We start from the raw sequence: 22,822 nt of genomic DNA, 5'->3' as shown, positions 1-22,822 counted from the left end.
CTAAGCTATTCCGCCGCACATTGTGTTTGCGTATTTCAATTTTCAGGCACTCCATGAGGTTTGATACATTTCTATGACTTCCACGTATTAAATCATGACTGGGAGCCAGGGAGCACGAATCCAAGATCATTGCAGGCCGACATACGTTCACAAAGACATTGGCGGTCAATATTAGTTTCATGTTGTTGTGGATGTGTGGAACAGACATGTCGCCAGAAGGTTCCACATAAAAATATTTTTTATTGTTTTTCACCCTTCAGATATTGTTATAATGTTCCCCTTTAAACAATAAACATTCACTGTACAAACATACATATACACATACTGTACATATAAATTCACTGTACAAACATACATATACACATACATGTACATATACATTCACTGTACAAACATATATATACATATACATGTACATATACATTCATTGTACAAATATACATATACATGTACATATACATTCACTGCACAAACATACATATACACATACATGTACATATACATTCACTGCACAAACATACATATACACATACATATACATTCACTGTATAAACATACATATACATGTACATATACATTCACTGTACAAATATACATATACATGTACATATACATTCACTGCACAAACATACATATACACATACATGTACATATACATTCACTGCACAAACATACATATACACATACATGTACATATACATTCACTGCACAAACATACATATACACATACATATACATTCACTGTATAAACATACATATACATGTACATATACATTCACTGTACAAATATACATATACATGTACATATACATTCACTGCACAAACATACATATACACATACATGTACATATACATTCACTGTATAAACATACATATACACATACATGTACATATACATTCACTGTATAAACATACATATACATGTACATATACATTCACTGCACAAATATACATATACATATACATACATATACATATACATACATAACGGGACTCTCGCTGCTGTGTTGGATCCGCTTTGGACTGGACTCTCGCGACTGTGTTGGATCCATTATGGATTGATCTTTCACAGTATCATGTTCTCATATGTTCTCATAGTCATCAGTATCAACAGTATCACAGTATCACGTTCTCATAGTCATTATTGTGACCGATGTCCCACTGGGTGTGAGTTTTCCTTGCCCGAGGATGTCGTAGTGGTTTGTGCAGCCCTTTGAGACACTAGTGATTTAGGGCTATATAAGTAAACATTGATTGATTGATTGATATACACATACATGTACATATACATTCACTGCACAAACATACATATACACATACATATGCATTCACTGTATAAACATACATATACATGTACATATACATTCACTGTACAAATATACATATACATGTACATATACATTCACTGCACAAACATACATATACACATACATGTACATATACATTCACTGCACAAACATACATATACACATACATGTACATATACATTCACTGTATAAACATACATATACACATACTGTACATATACATTCATTGTACAAATATACATATACTGTACATATACAATATAATAGAGGTACATTATTGGTATTGTTCATTATCAATAGTGATATTTCTATTAGTATTTGTATTGCTGTAGTGTAATAATGCTCATAGTCATTTCTGTATTATTATTTATGTCTTTGCTATCACTTTTACCATCATATTTGTACATATCCTGTTTGCTGAAGTTGCTCTATTGTTGTTGTTGTGTTTGCTGTTGCTTTTGTCTCTCTGTCTTATCCCCACAACTTCCCGCTCTGTGTACTTTTTTTCTCTCTCTTACTATCCCCTCCTGCTCCGGCCTGGCTGCACCAAATGATAATATAAATACATTTAACAAAGTCAAGTAATACAAATAAGGCAACAAGAGAAGTATCCTACACTTCTCTTTTGAAAAGTAAACCTGAACTACCGATATGGGCATCTATATCTACTATATCATTTGCCTGAGAAGCTGGACAGGACAAAAAAAAAAAAATACTAATAATAATAAAAGAAAGGATAAAAAAGTAAATAACTGGGATTTCTGGGTTTTGCCAGAAATTCCCCAGGCCTGTCTTCTTGCTTGGCTGTGCATGTGCTTCACGACACCACTTTTGGAAAAGAGCTGAGAGTTGCTACTGTGCAAGTATTAATACCTGTCCTTCTGGGCTTCCTTCTGATTGAAGCGTGCGTGGAAGTCTCGCAGTTCTTCAATCAGGCCAGCAGACAGCATCTGGTCTACACGACAGTCCAGCCTCTTGTCCAGCTCTGCACAGCCACCACAGATATGAAGAGGAATAGACAATATGGGAGACTTTTAACAAGCAGTGACCCCTACCGTCCATGTCAGCCTGCAGCCAAAAGATGCACGGGTCTTGGAACCTCAGCGGGCCCCCGAGGCTGTTGCCTCCCTGCTGGCCTCGCTGCTCCTCCAGCCAGGAGCTGTGAGGGACGCCCGTCTCATCATAGACCTGCAGGCTTCTATGGAGCCAAACACAGGACTGCATCATGAACATACAGTATGCAACAAGACCAGACAAACACAGGACTGCATCATGAACATACAGTATGCAACAAGACCAAACAAACACAGGACTGCATCATGAACATACAGTATGCAACAAAACCAAACAAACACAGGACTGCATCATGAACATACAGTATGCAACAAGACCAAACAAACACAGGACTGCATCATGAACATACAGTATGCAACAAGACCAGACAAACACAGGACTGCATCATGAACATACAGTATGCAACAAGACCAGACAAACACAGGACTGCATCATGAACATACAATATGCAACAAGACCAGACAAACACAGGACTGCATCATGAACATACAGTATGCAACAAAACCAAACAAACACAGGACTGCATCATGAACATACAGTATGCAACAAGACCAGACAAACACAGGACTGCATCATGAACATACAGTATGCAACAAGACCAGACAAACACAGGACTGCATCATGAACATACAGTATGCAACAAAACCAGACAAACACAGGACTGCATCATGAACATACAGTATGCAACAAGACCAGACAAACACAGGACTGCATCGTGAACATACAGTATGCAACAAGACCAGACAACCACAGGACTGCATCATGAACATACAGTATGCAACAAGACCAGACAAACACAGGACTGCATCGTGAACATACAGTATGCAACAAGACCAGACAAACACAGGACTGCATCATGAACATACAGTATGCAACAAGACCAGACAAACGCAGGACTGCATCGTGAACATACAGTATGCAACAAGACCAGACAAACACAGGACTGCATCATGAACATACAGTATGCAACAAGACCAGACAAACACAGGACTGCATCATGAACATACAGTATGCAACAAAACCAGACAAACACAGGACTGCATCATGAACATACAGTATGCAACAAAACCAAACAAACACAGGACTGCATCATGAACATACAGTATGCAACAAGACCAGACAAACACAGGACTGCATCATGAACATACAGTATGCAACAAGACCAGACAAACACAGGACTGCATCATGAACATACAGTATGCAACAAAACCAGACAAACACAGGACTGCATCATGAACATACAATATGCAACAAGACCAGACAAACGCAGGACTGCATCATGAACATACAGTATGCAACAAGACCAGACAAACACAGGACTGCATCATGAACATACAATATGCAACAAGACCAGACAAACACAGGACTGCATCATGAACATACAGTATGCAACAAGACCAAACAAACACAGGACTGCATCATGAACATACAGTATGCAACAAGACCAGACAAACACAGGACTGCATCATGAACATACAGTATGCAACAAGACCAAACAAACACAGGACTGCATCATGAACATACAGTATGCAACAAGACCAAACAAACACAGGACTGCATCATGAACATACAGTATGCAACAAGACCAAACAAACACAGGACTGCATCATGAACATACAGTATGCAACATGACCAGACAAACACAGGACTGCATCATGAACATACAGTATGCAACAAGACCAGACAAACACAGGACTGCATCATGAACATACAGTATGCAACAAGACCAGACAAACGCAGGACTGCATCATGAACATACAGTATGCAACAAGACCAGACAAACACAAGACTGCATCATGAACATACAATATGCAACAAGACCAGACAAACACAGGACTGCATCATGAACATACAATATGCAACAAGACCAGACAAACACAGGACTGCATCATGAACATACAATATGCAACAAGACCAGACAAACGCAGGACTGCATCATGAACATACAGTATGCAACAAGACCAGACAAACACAGGACTGCATCATGAACATACAATATGCAACAAGACCAGACAAACGCAGGACTGCATCATGAACATACAGTATGCAACAAGACCAGACAAACACAGGACTGCATCATGAACATACAGTATGCAACAAGACCAGACAAACACAGGACTGCATCATGAACATACAGTATGCAACAAGACCAGACAAACACAGGACTGCATCATGAACATACAGTATGCAACATGACCAGACAAACACAGGACTGCATCATGAACATACAGTATGCAACAAGACCAGACAAACACAGGACTGCATCATGAACATACAGTATGCAACAAAACCAGACAAACACAGGACTGCATCATGAACATACAGTATGCAACAAGACCAGACAAACACAGGACTGCATCGTGAACATACAGTATGCAACAAGACCAGACAACCACAGGACTGCATCATGAACATACAGTATGCAACAAGACCAGACAAACACAGGACTGCATCGTGAACATACAGTATGCAACAAGACCAGACAAACACAGGACTGCATCATGAACATACAGTATGCAACAAGACCAGACAAACGCAGGACTGCATCGTGAACATACAGTATGCAACAAGACCAGACAAACACAGGACTGCATCATGAACATACAGTATGCAACAAGACCAGACAAACACAGGACTGCATCATGAACATACAGTATGCAACAAAACCAGACAAACACAGGACTGCATCATGAACATACAGTATGCAACAAAACCAAACAAACACAGGACTGCATCATGAACATACAGTATGCAACAAGACCAGACAAACACAGGACTGCATCATGAACATACAGTATGCAACAAGACCAGACAAACACAGGACTGCATCATGAACATACAGTATGCAACAAAACCAGACAAACACAGGACTGCATCATGAACATACAGTATGCAACAAGACCAGACAAACACAGGACTGCATCGTGAACATACAGTATGCAACAAGACCAGACAACCACAGGACTGCATCATGAACATACAGTATGCAACAAGACCAGACAAACACAGGACTGCATCGTGAACATACAGTATGCAACAAGACCAGACAAACACAGGACTGCATCATGAACATACAGTATGCAACAAGACCAGACAAACGCAGGACTGCATCGTGAACATACAGTATGCAACAAGACCAGACAAACACAGGACTGCATCATGAACATACAGTATGCAACAAGACCAGACAAACACAGGACTGCATCATGAACATACAGTATGCAACAAGACCAGACAAACACAGGACTGCATCATGAACATACAGTATGCAACAAGACCAGACAAACACAGGACTGCATCGTGAACATACAGTATGCAACAAGACCAGACAAACACAGGACTGCATCATGAACATACAGTATGCAACAAGACCAGACAAACACAGGACTGCATCATGAACATACAGTATGCAACAAGACCAGACAAACACAGGACTGCATCGTGAACATACAGTATGCAACAAGACCAGACAAACACATACAGTATGCAACAAGACCAGACAAACACAGGACTGCATCATGAACATACAGTATGCAACAAGACCAGACAAACACAGGACTGCATCATGAACATACAGTATGCAACAAGACCAGACAAACACAGGACTGCATCATGAACATACAGTATGCAACAAGACCAGACAAACACAGGACTGCATCATGAACATACAGTATGCAACAAGACCAGACAAACACAGGACTGCATCATGAACATACAGTATGCAACAAGACCAGACAAACGCAGGACTGCATCATGAACATACAGTATGCAACAAGACCAGACAAACACAGGACTGCATCATGAACATACAGTATGCAACAAGACCAGACAAACGCAGGACTGCATCATGAACATACAGTATGCAACAAGACCAGACAAACACAGGACTGCATCATGAACATACAGTATGCAACAAGACCAGACAAACATGACTGCATCATGAACATACAGTATGCAACATGACCAGACAAACACAGGACTGCATCATGAACATACAGTATGCAACAAGACCAGACAAACACAGGACTGCATCATGAACATACAGTATGCAACAAGACCAGACAAACGCAGGACTGCATCATGAACATACAGTATGCAACAAGACCAGACAAACACAAGACTGCATCATGAACATACAGTATGCAACAAGACCAGACAAACACAGGACTGCATCATGAACATACAGTATGCAACAAGACCAGACAAACGCAGGACTGCATCATGAACATACAGTATGCAACAAGACCAGACAAACACAAGACTGCATCATGAACATACAGTATGCAACAAGACCAGACAAACACAGGACTGCATCATGAACATACAGTATGCAACAAGACCAAACAAACACAGGACTGCATCATGAACATACAGTATGCAACAAGACCAAACAAACACAGGACTGCATCATGAACATACAGTATGCAACAAGACCAAACAAACACAGGACTGCATCATGAACATACAGTATGCAACATGACCAGACAAACACAGGACTGCATCATGAACATACAGTATGCAACAAGACCAGACAAACACAGGACTGCATCATGAACATACAGTATGCAACAAGACCAGACAAACACAAGACTGCATCATGAACATACAGTATGCAACAAGACCAGACAAACGCAGGACTGCATCATGAACATACAGTATGCAACAAGACCAGACAAACACAAGACTGCATCATGAACATACAATATGCAACAAGACCAGACAAACACAGGACTGCATCATGAACATACAATATGCAACAAGACCAGACAAACACAGGACTGCATCATGAACATACAATATGCAACAAGACCAGACAAACACAGGACTGCATCATGAACATACAGTATGCAACAAGACCAGACAAACACAGGACTGCATCATGAACATACAATATGCAACAAGACCAGACAAACACAGGACTGCATCATGAACATACAGTATGCAACAAGACCAAACAAACACAGGACTGCATCATGAACATACAGTATGCAACAAGACCAGACAAACACAGGACTGCATCATGAACATACAGTATGCAACAAGACCAAACAAACACAGGACTGCATCATGAACATACAGTATGCAACAAGACCAAACAAACACAGGACTGCATCATGAACATACAGTATGCAACAAGACCAAACAAACACAGGACTGCATCATGAACATACAGTATGCAACATGACCAGACAAACACAGGACTGCATCATGAACATACAGTATGCAACAAGACCAGACAAACACAGGACTGCATCATGAACATACAGTATGCAACAAGACCAGACAAACGCAGGACTGCATCATGAACATACAGTATGCAACAAGACCAGACAAACACAAGACTGCATCATGAACATACAATATGCAACAAGACCAGACAAACACAGGACTGCATCATGAACATACAATATGCAACAAGACCAGACAAACACAGGACTGCATCATGAACATACAATATGCAACAAGACCAGACAAACGCAGGACTGCATCATGAACATACAGTATGCAACAAGACCAGACAAACACAGGACTGCATCATGAACATACAATATGCAACAAGACCAGACAAACGCAGGACTGCATCATGAACATACAGTATGCAACAAGACCAGACAAACACAGGACTGCATCATGAACATACAGTATGCAACAAGACCAGACAAACACAGGACTGCATCATGAACATACAGTATGCAACAAGACCAGACAAACACAGGACTGCATCATGAACATACAGTATGCAACATGACCAGACAAACACAGGACTGCATCATGAACATACAGTATGCAACAAGACCAGACAAACACAGGACTGCATCGTGAACATACAGTATGCAACATGACCAGACAAACACAGGACTGCATCATGAACATACAGTATGCAACAAGACCAGACAAACACAGGACTGCATCGTGAACATACAGTATGCAACAAGACCAGACAAACACAGGACTGCATCATGAACATACAGTATGCAACAAGACCAGACAAACACAGGACTGCATCATGAACATACAGTATGCAACAAGACCAGACAAACACAGGACTGCATCATGAACATACAGGAGGAGGAGGAGGAGGAGCAGGGTGACCTAACCTGGAGCCACAAAAGAGCCGAGTGCACAAACTGCAACTCATCAAGCCAGCGAGTGAAAAGGTGGAAACCAGTGCTCACATTTCCATTTCAATTACCTGGCAACTTTGCGCTTGTCATTGGGGTGCAACATGGCAGCCATTTTGGGGTCCACTTCCATCAGTCGATTATGTAATTCATCTCCTGCCAGTTTCTCCAGCTGCATCTTCCTGTCCACGCCTCCATCTCCGGAGCGCTCCTTCTGGACAGAGACAACAGGAAGCAGTCTCAGCGTGGCGTGAATGAGGCGTCACAACGTCTTAAAAATGACTCACCCCGGCGTCCAATAGGACTCGCCACAGCAGGGACTCGATGTAGTAGTTAGTTCCTCCGACAATGATTGGCAGGATGTTGCGCTCGTGCATGTCGGCAATGTTGGACATTGGTAATTAAGGAATACTGAAAAAATGCTCAGTCAGTCAATAAGACGACGCCAGTGAGGTTCAGCGTCATTAAAATCCTCATTTGGCTCTCAGAAATATGTGATTGGCATTTTTACAAACAGATATATTGTGGACAGTTTGTATTACACCAAAGCAAATCACAGCAATCCCCAAAAGTATCCCCTCAGGTACCGTTAAATTGCAAGATACACTTTTAAAACCCTCACTTTCATTAAATGTAAATATCATTTTCACTTGCATGCTAGCAAAATGGCCCCACAACATGAGATCTGGGCATAAAGTATGTTCAATTATTGTTAGAATCAGAGTCAACGCAGTTAGAAATGCTCCCCTTGAGCAAAGAGAGCAGGACTGATGTGCAAACTCCTATTCTAGACACCTCACGGAATTAGAAATGCTTCCCAACCTTTTTTCAGTGATGTACCCCCTGTCAACATTTTTTCATTCAAGTACCCCCTAATCAGAGCAAAGCATTTTTGGTTGAAAAAAAGAGATAAAGAAGTAAAATACAGCACTATGTCATCAGTTTCTGATTTATTAAATTGAATAACAGTGCAAAATATTGCTCCTTTCTAGTGGTCTTTTTTGGAAAAAAAGATATAAAAATCACTAAAAAGTTGTTGAAAAATAAACAAGTGATTCAATTATAAATTAAAGCTTCAAGCAGCAATGGACGGGACCGTTTGGGTTGCTGCCCCCGCGACCCAAGCCTGGATAAGCAGTAGAAGATGGATGGATGGATGGATTATTACACAGAGAAAAAGTTGTGTACACGTGTTATACATCAGTCTGTATAAACTCTTTCATTAACTTTTAATCAGAAGGGTTCAATCTCTGTCCTGTGCTTATTTGAAGCCGACATGACAAACGCGCTCAGAGGAGATAATGTTTGAAAAAAGGTGACTGTTTTTACACAATTTTTGTTTTAAAGGGGGAATTGCAAACTTTCTGTTGATTTTTGCTGGGGGTTGTCAGTGTAGGAAATATAGGCCTAACTGAGACCTACATAGAAGTTTTTGTTTCATGTGTCTACGACATTGCTACCGGGAGTTAGAGGCAGCTTTGTCTGTGTTTTCTTCCTAGGGGGCGCTAGAGCGCAATTTTGAGTTTTGGGGTTTGGTTTTTGGAATCGATCGTAATTTTCGCCAGTCCTGATGTGGGTTTCAAATTTGGTGAGTTTTGAAGCATGTTAAGGGGGTCAAATTACAGCTCTAAGAGGCGGCGGTGTAATAATAATAATAAAACGCTAGAAATTCAATAGGGTCCTCTGTCCCAAAGGGACATCGGTCCCTAATAAAGATTTCTCCGCATAGAAGTAATCATCAACTTAAAGTGCCCTCTTTGGGGATTGTAATAGAGATCCATCTGGATTCATCAACTTACTTCTAAACATTTCTTCACAAAAAAAGAAATCTTTAACATCAATATTTATGGAACATGTCCACATGTCCGCGACCCAAGCCTGGATAAGCAGTAGAAGATGGATGGATTATTACACAGAGAAAAAGTTGTGTACACGTGTTATACATCAGTCTCTTAGATTCTGTATAAACTCTTTCATTAACTTTTAATCAGAAGGGTTCAATCTCTGTCCTGTGCTTATTTGAAGCCGACATGACAAACGCGCTCAGAGGAGATAATGTTTGAAAAAAGGTGACTGTTTTTACACAATTTTTGTTTTAAAGGGGGAATTGCAAACTTTGTGTTGATTTTTGCTGGGGGTTGTCAATGTATGAAATATAGGCCTAACTCAGACCTACATAGAAGTTTTTGTTTCATGTGTCTACGACATTGCTACCGGGAGTTAGAGGCAGCTTTGTCTGTGTTTTCTTCCTAGGGGGTGCTAGAGCGCAATTTTGAGTTTTGGGGTTTGGTTTTTGGAATCGATCGTAATTTTCGCCAGTCCTGATGTAGGTGTCAAATTTGGTGAGTTTTGAAGCATGTTAAGGGGGTCAAATTACAGCTCTAAGAGGCGGCGGTGTAATAATAATAATAAAACGCTAGAAATTCAATAGGGTCCTCTGTCCCAAAGGGACATCGGTCCCTAATAAAGATTTCTCCGCATAGAAGTAATCATCAACTTAAAGTGCCCTCTTTGGGGATTGTAATAGAGATCCATCTGGATTCATCAACTTACTTCTAAACATTTCTTCACAAAAAAAGAAATCTTTAACATCAATATTTATGGAACATGTCCACATATCCGCGACCCAAGCCTGGATAAGCAGTAGAAAATGGATGGATTATTACACAGAGAAAAAGTTGTGTACACGTGTTATACAACAGTCTCTTAGATTCTGTATAAACTCTTTCATTAACTTTTAATCAGAAGGGTTCAATCTCTGTCCTGTGCTTATTTGAAGCCGACATGACAAACGCGCTCAGAGGAGATAATGTTTGAAAAAAGGTGACTGTTTTTACACAATTTTTGTTTTAAAGGGGGAATTGCAAACTTTCTGTTGATTTTTGCTGGGGGTTGTCAGTGTATGAAATATAGGCCTAACTGAGACCTACATAGAAGTTTTTGTTTCATGTGTCTACGACATTGCTACCGGGAGTTAGAGGCAGCTTTGTCTATGTTTTCTTCCTAGGGGGCGCTAGAGGGCAATTTTGAGTTTTGGGGTTTGGTTTTTGGAATCGATCTTAATTTTCGCCAGTCCTGATGTGGGTGTCAAATCTGGTGAGTTTTGAAGCATGTTAAGGGGGTCAAATTACAGCTCAAAGAGGCGGTGGTGTAATAATAATAATAAGACGCTAGAAGTTCAATAGGGTCCTCTGTCCCTAATAAAGATTTCTCCACATGGAAGTAATCATCAACTTAAAGTGCCTTCTTCGGGGATTGTAATAGAGATCCGTCTGGATTCATCAACTTACTTCTAAACATTTCTTCACAAAAAAAGAAATCTTTAACATCAATATTTATGGAACATGTCCAAATGTCCGCGACCCAAGCCTGGATAAGCAGTAGAAGATGGATGGATTATTACACATAGAAAAAGTTGTGTACACGTGTTATACATCAGTCTCTTAGATTCTGTATAAACTCTTTCATTAACTTTTAATCAGAAGGGTTCAATCTCTGTCCTGTGCTTATTTGAAGCCGACATGACAAACGCGCTCAGAGGAGATAATGTTTGAAAAAAGGTGACTGTTTTTACACAATTTTTGTTTTAAAGGGGGAATTGCAAACTTTCTGTTGATTTTTGCTGGGGGTTGTCAGTGTATGAAATATAGGCCTAACTGAGACCTACATAGAAGTTTTTGTTTCATGTGTCTACGACATTGCTACCGGGAGTTAGAGGCAGCTTTGTCTGTGTTTTCTTCCTAGGGGGCGCTAGAGCGCAATTTTGAGTTTTGGGGTTTGGTTTTTGGAATCGATCGTAATTTTCGCCAGTCCTGATGTGGGTGTCAAATTTGGTGAGTTTTGAAGCATGTTAAGGGGGTCAAATTACAGCTCTAAGAGGCGGCGGTGTAATAATAATAATAAAACGCTAGAAATTCAATAGGGTCCTTTGTACCAAAGGGACATCGGTCCTTAATAAAGATTTCTCCACATAGAAGTAATCATCAACTTAAAGTGCCCTCTTTGGGGATTGTAATAGAGATTCATCAACTTACTTCTGAACATTTCTTCACAAAAAAAGAAATCTTTAACATCAATATTTATGGAACATGTCCACATGTCCGCGACCCAAGCCTGGATAAGCAGTAGAAAATGGATGGATTATTACACAGAGAAAAAGTTGTGTACACGTGTTATACATCAGTCTCTTAGATTCTGTATAAACTATTTCATTAACTTTTAATCAGAAGGGTTCAATCTCTGTCCTGTGCTTATTTGAAGCCGACATGACAAACGCGCTCAGAGGAGATAATGTTTGAAAAAAGGTGACTGTTTTTACACAATTTTTGTTTTAAAGGGGGAATTGCAAACTTTCTGTTGATTTTTGCTGGGGGTTGTCAGTGTATGAAATATAGGCCTAACTGAGACCTACATAGAAGTTTTTGTTTCATGTGTCTACGACATTGCTACCGGGAGTTAGAGGCAGCTTTGTCTGTGTTTTCTTCCTAGGGGGCGCTAGAGCGCAATTTTGAGTTTTGGGGTTTGGTTTTTGGAATCGATCGTAATTTTCGCCAGTCCTGATGTGGGTGTCAAATCTGGTGAGTTTTGAAGCATGTTAAGGGGGTCAAATTACAGCTCAAAGAGGCGGCGGTGTAATAATAATAAAACGCTAGAAATTCAATAGGGTCCTCTGTCCCAAAGGGACATCGGGGCCACTAATTGGCTCAGCATTACAACAGGTGTAAAGGTGACTATGTGGGTGCCATTTCATGATTACAGGGCCTTCATAATGTTAAAAAACTTATAATATCAAAAAAACGTGTGTGTGCTACAACTATGAAAATATTTAATTTATAATTATTCTTTTCTACTTCAGAGACATTCATTTACCACCTACCAGTTAACAACCATAAACTTACTACCAGTTAACAACCATAAACTTACAACTAAATAACAACCATAAACTTACTGAAGTCATAAAACTGATGCACTTAGAATCCAAACAGTGAAATATCAACATCCATATTAAATATAAATAATTGATTTGAATATTTGATGATGTTGACGATGTAGCATTGATGGCTAAATTTAGAGTGTTGAAATACATTTTTCAGCCCAATTTTTTACCAATTCAGCGGTTTACAAAATTGTTGTTTTTCCAAAGTGCATATAAAAGTGTCTACCGCATTTTTCGGACTATAAGTCGCAGTTTTTTTCATAGTTTGGCCATGGGTGCGACTTATACTGAGGAGCGACTTATGTGTGAAATTATTAACACATTACCCTAAAATATCAAATAATATTATTTATCTCATTGACGTAAGAGACTAGACGTATAAGATTTCATGGGATTTATGGATTAGGAGTCAGAGATAGTTTGTTAAAGGTATAGCATGTTCTATATGTTATAGTTATTTGAATGACTCTTACCATAATATGTTAGGTTAACATAGCAGTTGCTTATTTATGCCTCATATAACCTACACTTATTCAGCATGTTGTTCACTATTCTTCATTTATTATGGACCGATATTGAATTTCTAAGGTTTTATTATTATTATTATTATTATTCGTTATTATTATTCCGCCGCCTCTTTGAACTGTAATTTAACCCCCTTAACATGCTTAAAAACTCACCAAATTTGGCACACACATCAGGACTGGCAAAAATTGCGATCTAATCAAAAAACCAAACCCCAAAACTCAAAATTGCGCTCTAGCGCCCCCTAGGAAGAAAACACAGACAAAACTGTCTGTAACTTCCAGTAGGAAAGACGTAGAAACATGAAACAAAAACCACTATGTAGGTCTCCGTTAGACCTATATTTCATCCACTGAGACCCCCCAGCTGAAATCAACAAGAATTTTGCTATTCCTACTTGGAAGCAGTGGTTCATCAAGTCAACTGGGAGATGTCAGGGGAGCACAGTCTCTCACTTCTAGGAAAGGATATTAGAGTCAGAGCTTTGTTCCTAAAGTCCACCACCGTGTAGTTGCTCACCAAGGGGTCCACAAAGCTGATCATGTGATGTCTGCACTGGGCACGCTCCTCCTCCGTCACCTTGTTGGTGATGATGTCCAGACCCTTGTAGACCTGGGGGGGGAAATCAGGGGAGGACTTTTTAAAAATGATGTCTGGATTCATAAATGATGGTCAGACTACATTGGGTATTTACAAGAAACATAAAACAAACAAATAAAACAGGGAAAATAGTCTGAAGGGACTAATAAAAAACATATATATAAATATTAAATACATAAAACAAATAACAGTAGTTTTTTTGTATTTTGATATTTTGGCATTAATATTATTGTCTTTGTCCTGAGTGCCTAGAGGCTATTTCCCCTGTTATACTTCTTTTTATAACAATGACTAACATAGAAATACAGGAAAAAAGAAGAATAATGTTGAAAAACACCCAAAAAAAAAAAAGGAAGCACATTTAAGAACAGCAAAACTGGATTAAAAAATTACAGTATGGGTGTCGTTTCATGTTTAGAGAGGTCTAGTTATGTTAAAATGGCATTTAGGAGGTCCTAAACAGTTTTCTATGCTCTGTTAAAATATTCCACCCATCAAAAAATAAATACGTTTACGAAGGTCAAGCCTGGAACCAAAGAGGGACAACTGTACATACATACATACATACATATATACATACATACATGCAAGCATGCATACATACATACACACACACATACATACATACATACATACATACATACATGCAAGCATGCATACATACATACACACATACATACATATATATATACATACACACACACAGAGGTAAATCTAAACTATACATCTGCTTCAGATGGAGGGCTGAAGCTATCCATTATGTTAGTCATTCAGTCATCTAGTCATTAATTTGTTTGATTCATTGGATAAACCCCACTTTACAGTCTAAATGTTATGGAAAACCATGTTGTCTCAAAGTAGATGTACTGTATCAATATAGGTCTTGTCTCAAAGTAGATGTACTGTATCAATATAGGTCTTGTCTCAAAGTAGATGTACTGTATCAATATAGGTCTTGTCTCAAAGTAGATGGACTGTATCAATATAGGTCTTGTCTCAAAGTAGATGTACTGTATCAATATAGGTCTTGTCTCAAAGTAGGTGTACTGTATCAATATAGGTCTTGTCTCAAAGTAGATGTACTGTATCAATATAGGTCTTGTCTCAAAGTAGATGTACTGTATCAATATAGGTCTTGTCTCAAAGTAGATGTACTGTATCAATATAGGTCTTGTCTCAAAGTAGATGGACTGTATCAATATAGGTCTTGTCTCAAAGTAGATGTACTGTATCAATATAGGTCTTGTCTCAAAGTAGGTGTACTGTATCAATATAGGTCTTGTCTCAAAGTAGATGTACTGTATCAGTATAGGTCTTGTCTCAAAGTAGATGTACTGTATCAATATAGGTCTTGTCTCAAAATAGATGGACTGTATCAATATAGGTCTTGTCTCAAAGTAGATGTACTGTATCAATATAGGTCTTGTCTCAAAGTAGATGTACTGTATCAATATAGGTCTTGTGTCAAAGTAGGTGTACTGTATCAATATAGGTCTTGTCTCAAAGTAGGTGTACTGTATCAATATAGGTCTTGTCTCAAAGTAGATGTACTGTATCAATATAGGTCTTGTCTCAAAGTAGATGTACTGTATCAATATAGGTCTTGTCTCAAAGTAGATGTACTGTATCAATATAGGTCTTGTCTCAAAGTAGGTGTACTGTATCAATATAGGTCTTGTCTCAAATTAGATGTACTGTATCAATATAGGTGTTGTCTCAAAGTAGATGTACTGTATCAATATAGGTCTTGTCTCAAAGTAGATGTACTGTATCAATATAGGTCTTGTCTCAAAGTAGGTGTACTGTATCAATATAGGTCTTGTCTCAAAGTAGATGTACTGTATCAATATAGGTCTTGTCTCAAAGTAGATGTACTGTATCAATATAGGTCTTGTCTCAAAGTAGATGTACTTTATCAATATAGGTCTTGTCTCAAAGTAGGTGTACAGTATCAATATAGGTCTTGTCTCAAAGTAGATGTACTGTATCAATATAGGTCTTGTCTCAAAGTAGATGTACTGTATCAATATAGGTCTTGTCTCAAAGTAGATGTACTGTATCAATATAGGTCTTGTCTCAAAGTAGATGTACTGTCACCACCTGTCACATCACACCCTGACTTATTTGGACTTGTTTGCAGTTTTCCTGTGTGTAGTGTTTTACTTCTTGTCTTCCGCTCCTATTTTGGTGGCTTTTTCTCTTTCGCTGGTATTCTCCTGTGGCAGTTTCATGTCTTCTTTTGAGCGATATTTCCCGCATCTACTTTGTTTTAGCAATCAAGAATATTTCACTGGTTTTAATCCTTCGTTGTGGGGATATTGTTGATTGTCATGTCATGTTGGGATGTACTTTGTGGACGCCATCTTTGCTCCACAGTAGGTCTTTGCTCTCGTCCAGCATTCTGTTTTTGTTGACTTTGTAGCCAGTTCAGTTTTAGTTTAGTTCTGCATAGCCTTCCCTAAGCTTCAATGCCTTTTCATAGGGGCACTCACCTTTTGTTTATTTTTGTTTTAAACATTATACACCTTTTTACCTCCATGCTGCCTCCCGCTGTTTCCAACGTCTACAGAGCAATTAGCTACCTGCTGCCACCTACTGATATGGAAGAGTATTACACAGTTACTCTGCCCAGCTCTAGACAGCACTGACACTGAAGAAAGGCACAATATTTGACTACTATCCTCCTATCCAAGAGATGGCAAAAAGCCGCTGCCTGACCAGGGCTCCACAATATGCAGAGACTCCTCCCCACCTCCAACAAGGACTGTTTATCCTGCTGCACTCTAGAAAGAGGTTCCGTAGCAGAACCTCCAGGTTGTGTAACAGCTTCTTCCCTCAGGCCGTAAGACTTTTGCACACATCATAATAATCCCCTCAACTCCCCCCAAAAATGGATGAAGTGGCTGGAATATAAACACAATATAACATACATCAATAAACCTGCAATATATCTATCTGTACAGTCATCTATTTATTTATATCTGCACCTTATTGCTCTTTTATCCTGCACTACCATGACCTCATCCAACCTTTTATCTGTACTGTAAAGTTCACATTTGAATGACAATAAAGGAAGTCTAAAGGCCTATTGAAAGCCACTACTAGCGACCACGCAGTCTGATAGTTTATATATCAATGATGAAATATTAACATTGCAACACATGCCAATACGGCCGCTTTACTTTACTAAATTGCAATTTTAGATTTCGTGCCCAAGTATCCTGCTAAAACGTCTCGGTATGATGACTCGTAGAGGACATTTTGTTCCAGCATCATTCACCAGCTATAAGTTGTCTGTTTTCATCGCATAATTCCACAGTATTCTGGACTCTTTGTTGCTGAATCTTTTGCAATTTGTTTAATGAATAATGGAGACGTCAAAGAAGAAAGCTGTAGGAGGGAAGCGGTGTATTGCGGCCGCCTTTAGCAACACAAACACAGCCGGTGTTTCATAGTTTACATTCCCAAAAGATGACTGTGAAGCTTTACTATGGAACGGAGCGGTCAAGCGAACACGGTTGGATTGGACCACACACACAAAGTTTAGTGTATTATGCAGCGATCATTTAGAAAGATTGTGTTTGGAAGAGGGTCCCTTGCGAAGGGCAGAGATGGGCATCGCCACCACCTGTGGACTGGTGCTGAAGAAAGGTGCGGGGCCGACCTTCAGGTTGTACAGGTACGACCATATAATCTCACTAAAACACTAGTAACACAATAAGCAAATAAGGGATTTTCCAGAATGTGTCTAATAACATCTGAATCGCTCCCACTGCCCTCTAGTCTTTTTTTTGTTCTAGTCCTTCACTCTTACTTTCCTCATCCACAAATCTTTCATCCACGCTCAAATTAATGAGAAAATCATCGCTTTCTCAGTCCGAATCGCTCTGGCTGCTGGTGGCCATGATTGTAAACAATGTTCAGATGTGAGGAGCTCCACAACCCGTGATGTCACGCGCACATCGTCTGCTACTTCCGGTACAGGCAAGGCTTTTTTATTAGCAACCAAAAAATGCGAACTTTATCGTGGATGTTCTCTACTAAATCCTTTCAGCAAAAATATGGCAATATTGTGAAATGATCAAGTATGACACATAGAATGGAGCTGCTATCCCCGTTTAAATAAGAACATCTCATTTCAGTAGACCTCGAAGTCTATTTTTGCCGATTACAATTACTGATGTGTACAAAAATATTTTAACCCAGTTAGGTGAAATGATACCTCCCACAGCACACCAGACGGTATGTCACGCGGCACAGTGGTTGAAAAAGACTGATGTAGACCTAGACTTCCAATCATAACAGGAGCACTTTAACATGCGCTTTGCTCTAGTTGCAAAATGCACATTTCTTTCTGTGAGAAAGAACGCTCTGTGAGAAAGGGGTGTGCAGTGAGAAAGGGGTGTGTTGTGAGAAAGCGGTGTGCTGCGAGCGGCGCGCTGACCCACTTTCATCCCGGGGTGTGCTGTGAGAAAGGGGTGTGCTGCGAGCGGCGCGCTGACCCACTTTCATCCCGGGGTGTGCTGTGAGTAAGGGGTGTGCTGTGAGAAAGGGGTGTGCTGCGAGCGGCGCGCTGACCCACTTTCATCCCGGGGTGTGCTGTGAGAAAGGGGTGTATTGTGAGAAAGCGGTGTGCTGTCAGCGGCGCGCTGACCCACTTTCATCCCGGGGTGTGCTGTGAGAAAGGGGTGTGTTGTGAGAAAGGGGTGTGTTGTGAGAAAGGGGTGTGCTGCGAGCGGCGCGCTGACCCACTTTCATCCCGGGGTGTGCTGTGAGAAAGGGGTGTGTTGTGAGAAAGGGGTGTGCTGCGAGCGGCGCGCTGACCCACTTTCATCCCGGGGTGTGCTGTGAGAAAGGGGTGTGCTGCGAGCGGCGCGCTGACCCACTTTCATCCCGGGGTGTGCTGTGAGTAAGGGGTGTGCTGTGAGAAAGGGGTGTGCTGCGAGCGGCGCACTGACCCACTTTCATCCCGGGGTGTGCTGTGAGAAAGGGATGTGCTGTGAGAAAGGGGTGTGTTGTGAGAAAGGGGTGTGTTGTGAGAAAGGGGTGTGCTGCGAGCGGCGCGCTGACCCACTTTCATCCCGGGGTGTTCTGTGAGTAAGGGGTGTGCTGTGAGAAAGGGGTGTGCTGCGAGCGGCGCGCTGACCCACTTTCATCCCGGGGTGTGCTGTGAGTAAGGGGTGTGCTGTGAGAAAGGGGTGTGCTGCGAGTGGCGCACTGACCCACTTTCATCCCGGGGTGTGCTGTGAGAAAGGGGTGTGCTGTGAGAAAGGGGTGTGCTGTGAGAAAGGGGTGTGCTGCGAGCGGCGCGCTGACCCACTTTCATCCCGGGGTGTGCCTGCACGCTGATGAATTACCAGCTAATTTAGGACTGCGCTCACTTCCTCTGTGTGGGCGCCACAGAAGGTGGGGGGGCTTGCCAGACAGACATTGTCCCATAATAACCCCCAACTTCACCACTTTTTATGAGAGTCTCTGAAAGAACCACTAAGGAACCCCAGCTGTGGGAACGGCGGGGTTACACTATTTGGCAAGGCCTCGCTCGGTGATAGTACAACCAAACATTGTGTGTGTGTGTGTGTGTGTGTGTCATGATATCAGGAGGTTAGGGAGATGGAGGAGGGGGTGATGGGGTGACAATAGGAGTGTGGGAACCAATTCTCTGGGCTGGGTGCTGAATGTGCACCAGCTCAGCACAATGCTGCTTTCTCCCAAACAAGCGCAGACTGTTTCCTATCCCGAGGACAACACGGGCCAGTTTGGACGCGTGTCTCTCGCCCTCTCACCCTCTCGCCCGCCCCTCACGTCCACACGCCCTTTTTCCGCTTTGGTTTGCACGTGTGAACGGGAGAGCGGCAACAAGGCCGAGGGATGGTGGAGCAAGGCACGCCAAGCTGGGACGTAACTAGGCCACTGTTTTGTCTGACCGTCTTCTGAGATATTCCAGGCACACAAGCCTTATGTCCACACTGTCAAGGACACAAGCCTTATGGCCACACTGTCAAGGACACAAGCCTTATGGCCACACTGTCAAGGACACAAGCCTTATGGCCACACTGTCAAGGACACAAGCCTTATGGCCACACTGTCAAGGACACAAGCCTTATGGCCACACTGTCAAGGACACAAGCCTTATGTCCACACTGTCAAGGACACAAGCCTTATGTCCACACTGTCAAGGACACAAGCCTTATGTCCACACTGTCAAGGACACAAGCCTTATGTCCACACTGTCAAGGACACAAGCCTTATGGCCACACTGTCAAGGACACAAGCCTCATGGCCACACTGTCAAGGACACAAGCCTCATGGCCACACTGTCAAGGACACAAGCCTTATGGCCACACTGTCAAGGACACAAGCCTTATGTCCACACTGTCAAGGACACAAGCCTTATGTCCACACTGTCAAGGACACAAGCCTCATGGCCACACTGTCAAGGACACAAGCCTCATGGCCACACTGTCAAGGACACAAGCCTTATGGCCACACTGTCAAGGACACAAGCCTTATGTCCACACTGTCAAGGACACAAGCCTTATGGCCACACTGTCAAGGACACAAGCCTTATGTCCACACTGTCAAGGACACAAGCCTTATGTCCACACTGTCAAGGACACAAGCCTTATGTCCACACTGTCAAGGACACAAGCCTTATGGCCACACTGTCAAGGACACAAGCCTTATGGCCACACTGTCAAGGACACAAGCCTTATGTCCACACTGTCAAGGACACAAGCCTTATGTCCACACTGTCAAGGACACAAGCCTTATGTCCACACTGTCAAGGACACAAGCCTTATGTCCACACTGTCAAGGACACAAGCCTTATGTCCACACTGTCAAGGACACAAGCCTTATGTCCACACTGTCAAGGACACAAGCCTTATGTCCACACTGTCAAGGACACAAGCCTTATGTCCACACTGTCAAGGACACAAGCCTTATGTCCACACTGTCAAGGACACAAGCCTTATGTCCACACTGTCAAGGACACAAGCCTTATGTCCACACTGTCAAGGACACAAGCCTTATGGCCACACTGTCAAGGACACAAGCCTTATGTCCACACTGTCAAGGACACAAGCCTTATGTCCACACTGTCAAGGACACAAGCCTTATGGCCACACTGTCAAGGACACAAGCCTTATGTCCACACTGTCAAGGACACAAGCCTTATGGCCACACTGTCAAGGACACAAGCCTTATGTCCACACTGTCAAGGACACAAGCCTTATGGCCACACTGTCAAGGACACAAGCCTTATGGCCACACTGTCAAGGACACAAGCCTTATGTCCACACTGTCAAGGACACAAGCCTTATGTCCACACTGTCAAGGACACAAGCCTTATGTCCACACTGTCAAGGACACAAGCCTTATGGCCACACTGTCAAGGACACTAGGACACGTGACGGGGATGGACATGTGGTCACAAGGTGGCAGAGTTAGTGAGAATTATGGGTGTCACAGTCTGGCGTGACCCAGACTAAAGTGGTACCCGTCCTCCTTGCGTGTTGCCGTGGCAACGGCACTTGAGAACTACACAGACCAGGGACCCTGACAAACTCCCAATGGGTAGTATTATGAAAATGATCCCAAAAAAAGAAAGCTGCTTTATAACTGCACTTTGATGAATTTACTGACTGGCGCCAGCACGCTAGCTTAATCGCTAACATGAAAACAAGAGCCATTAACATCTTTCTACAGTAAGAAAGACCACCCTTCTTTAAGTGTGCACACTGAACCTGCGAGCTGTGCTCTCCTTAACTGCCCCTCACACATGTACTCATCAAATTGTAACATATTTGTTTCATATGTGAAGGAGAGGATATTTCAAAAATAATATATATAACATAGTACAACCCTTAAAGCAGAGTGATATGTATTCATCATATCGCTATTTAGATAGCTGCTCTATATATATATATATATATATATATATATATACACATTTGTTATACACCATTATGAATATCATGATGTAATTAACACCATTCTTTACTTATGATGTAGAGGTGAGGGTATGGATTTATAAATATGTCTGATGTAGAACAATTGACATGAATCTTTCATCCAAGCACAGAGCGGAGATATGTAGTTATTACATTGCTACTTAACATGCTCACTTGCCAAATTACACACACACACACACACACACACACACACACACACACACACACACACACACACACACACAACACGCAAACACACACAAAAACATCAATTTAGTAACGTGTCATCAAAGAGTAAAATGG

General features: G+C 41.4%; 1 protein-coding gene across 7 annotated transcripts in view; it reads right to left on the bottom strand.

Moving 5' to 3' along the window:
- The window catches only part of trit1 (tRNA isopentenyltransferase 1), a 59,988-nt gene that overhangs the window by 27,399 nt on the left and 9,767 nt on the right, over positions 1-22,822 (bottom strand). For 3 of the 7 annotated variants that reach the window (XM_061882670.1, XM_061882668.1, XM_061882669.1), the window contains exons 1-4: positions 8,791-10,710; positions 8,575-8,717; positions 2,363-2,505; positions 2,181-2,292 (exon numbers count right to left, since the gene is read on the bottom strand). In XM_061882670.1, coding sequence (XP_061738654.1) covers positions 2,181-2,292; positions 2,363-2,505; positions 8,575-8,717; positions 8,791-8,898 — 506 coding nt within the window. In that variant the 5' untranslated portion in view covers positions 8,899-10,710. Of the gene's footprint in view, positions 1-2,180; positions 2,293-2,362; positions 2,506-8,574; positions 8,718-8,790; positions 10,713-14,435; positions 14,577-22,822 lie in introns of those variants that run through there. The other 4 variants (XM_061882666.1, XM_061882665.1, XM_061882671.1 and 1 more) reach the window with 3 other exon arrangements.

Source organism: Nerophis ophidion, linkage group LG21 (assembly GCF_033978795.1).
Source record: "Nerophis ophidion isolate RoL-2023_Sa linkage group LG21, RoL_Noph_v1.0, whole genome shotgun sequence".
NCBI classification, from domain to species: Eukaryota; Metazoa; Chordata; class Actinopteri; order Syngnathiformes; family Syngnathidae; genus Nerophis; species Nerophis ophidion.
This window is presented reverse-complemented; position numbering and strand designations above follow the sequence as displayed.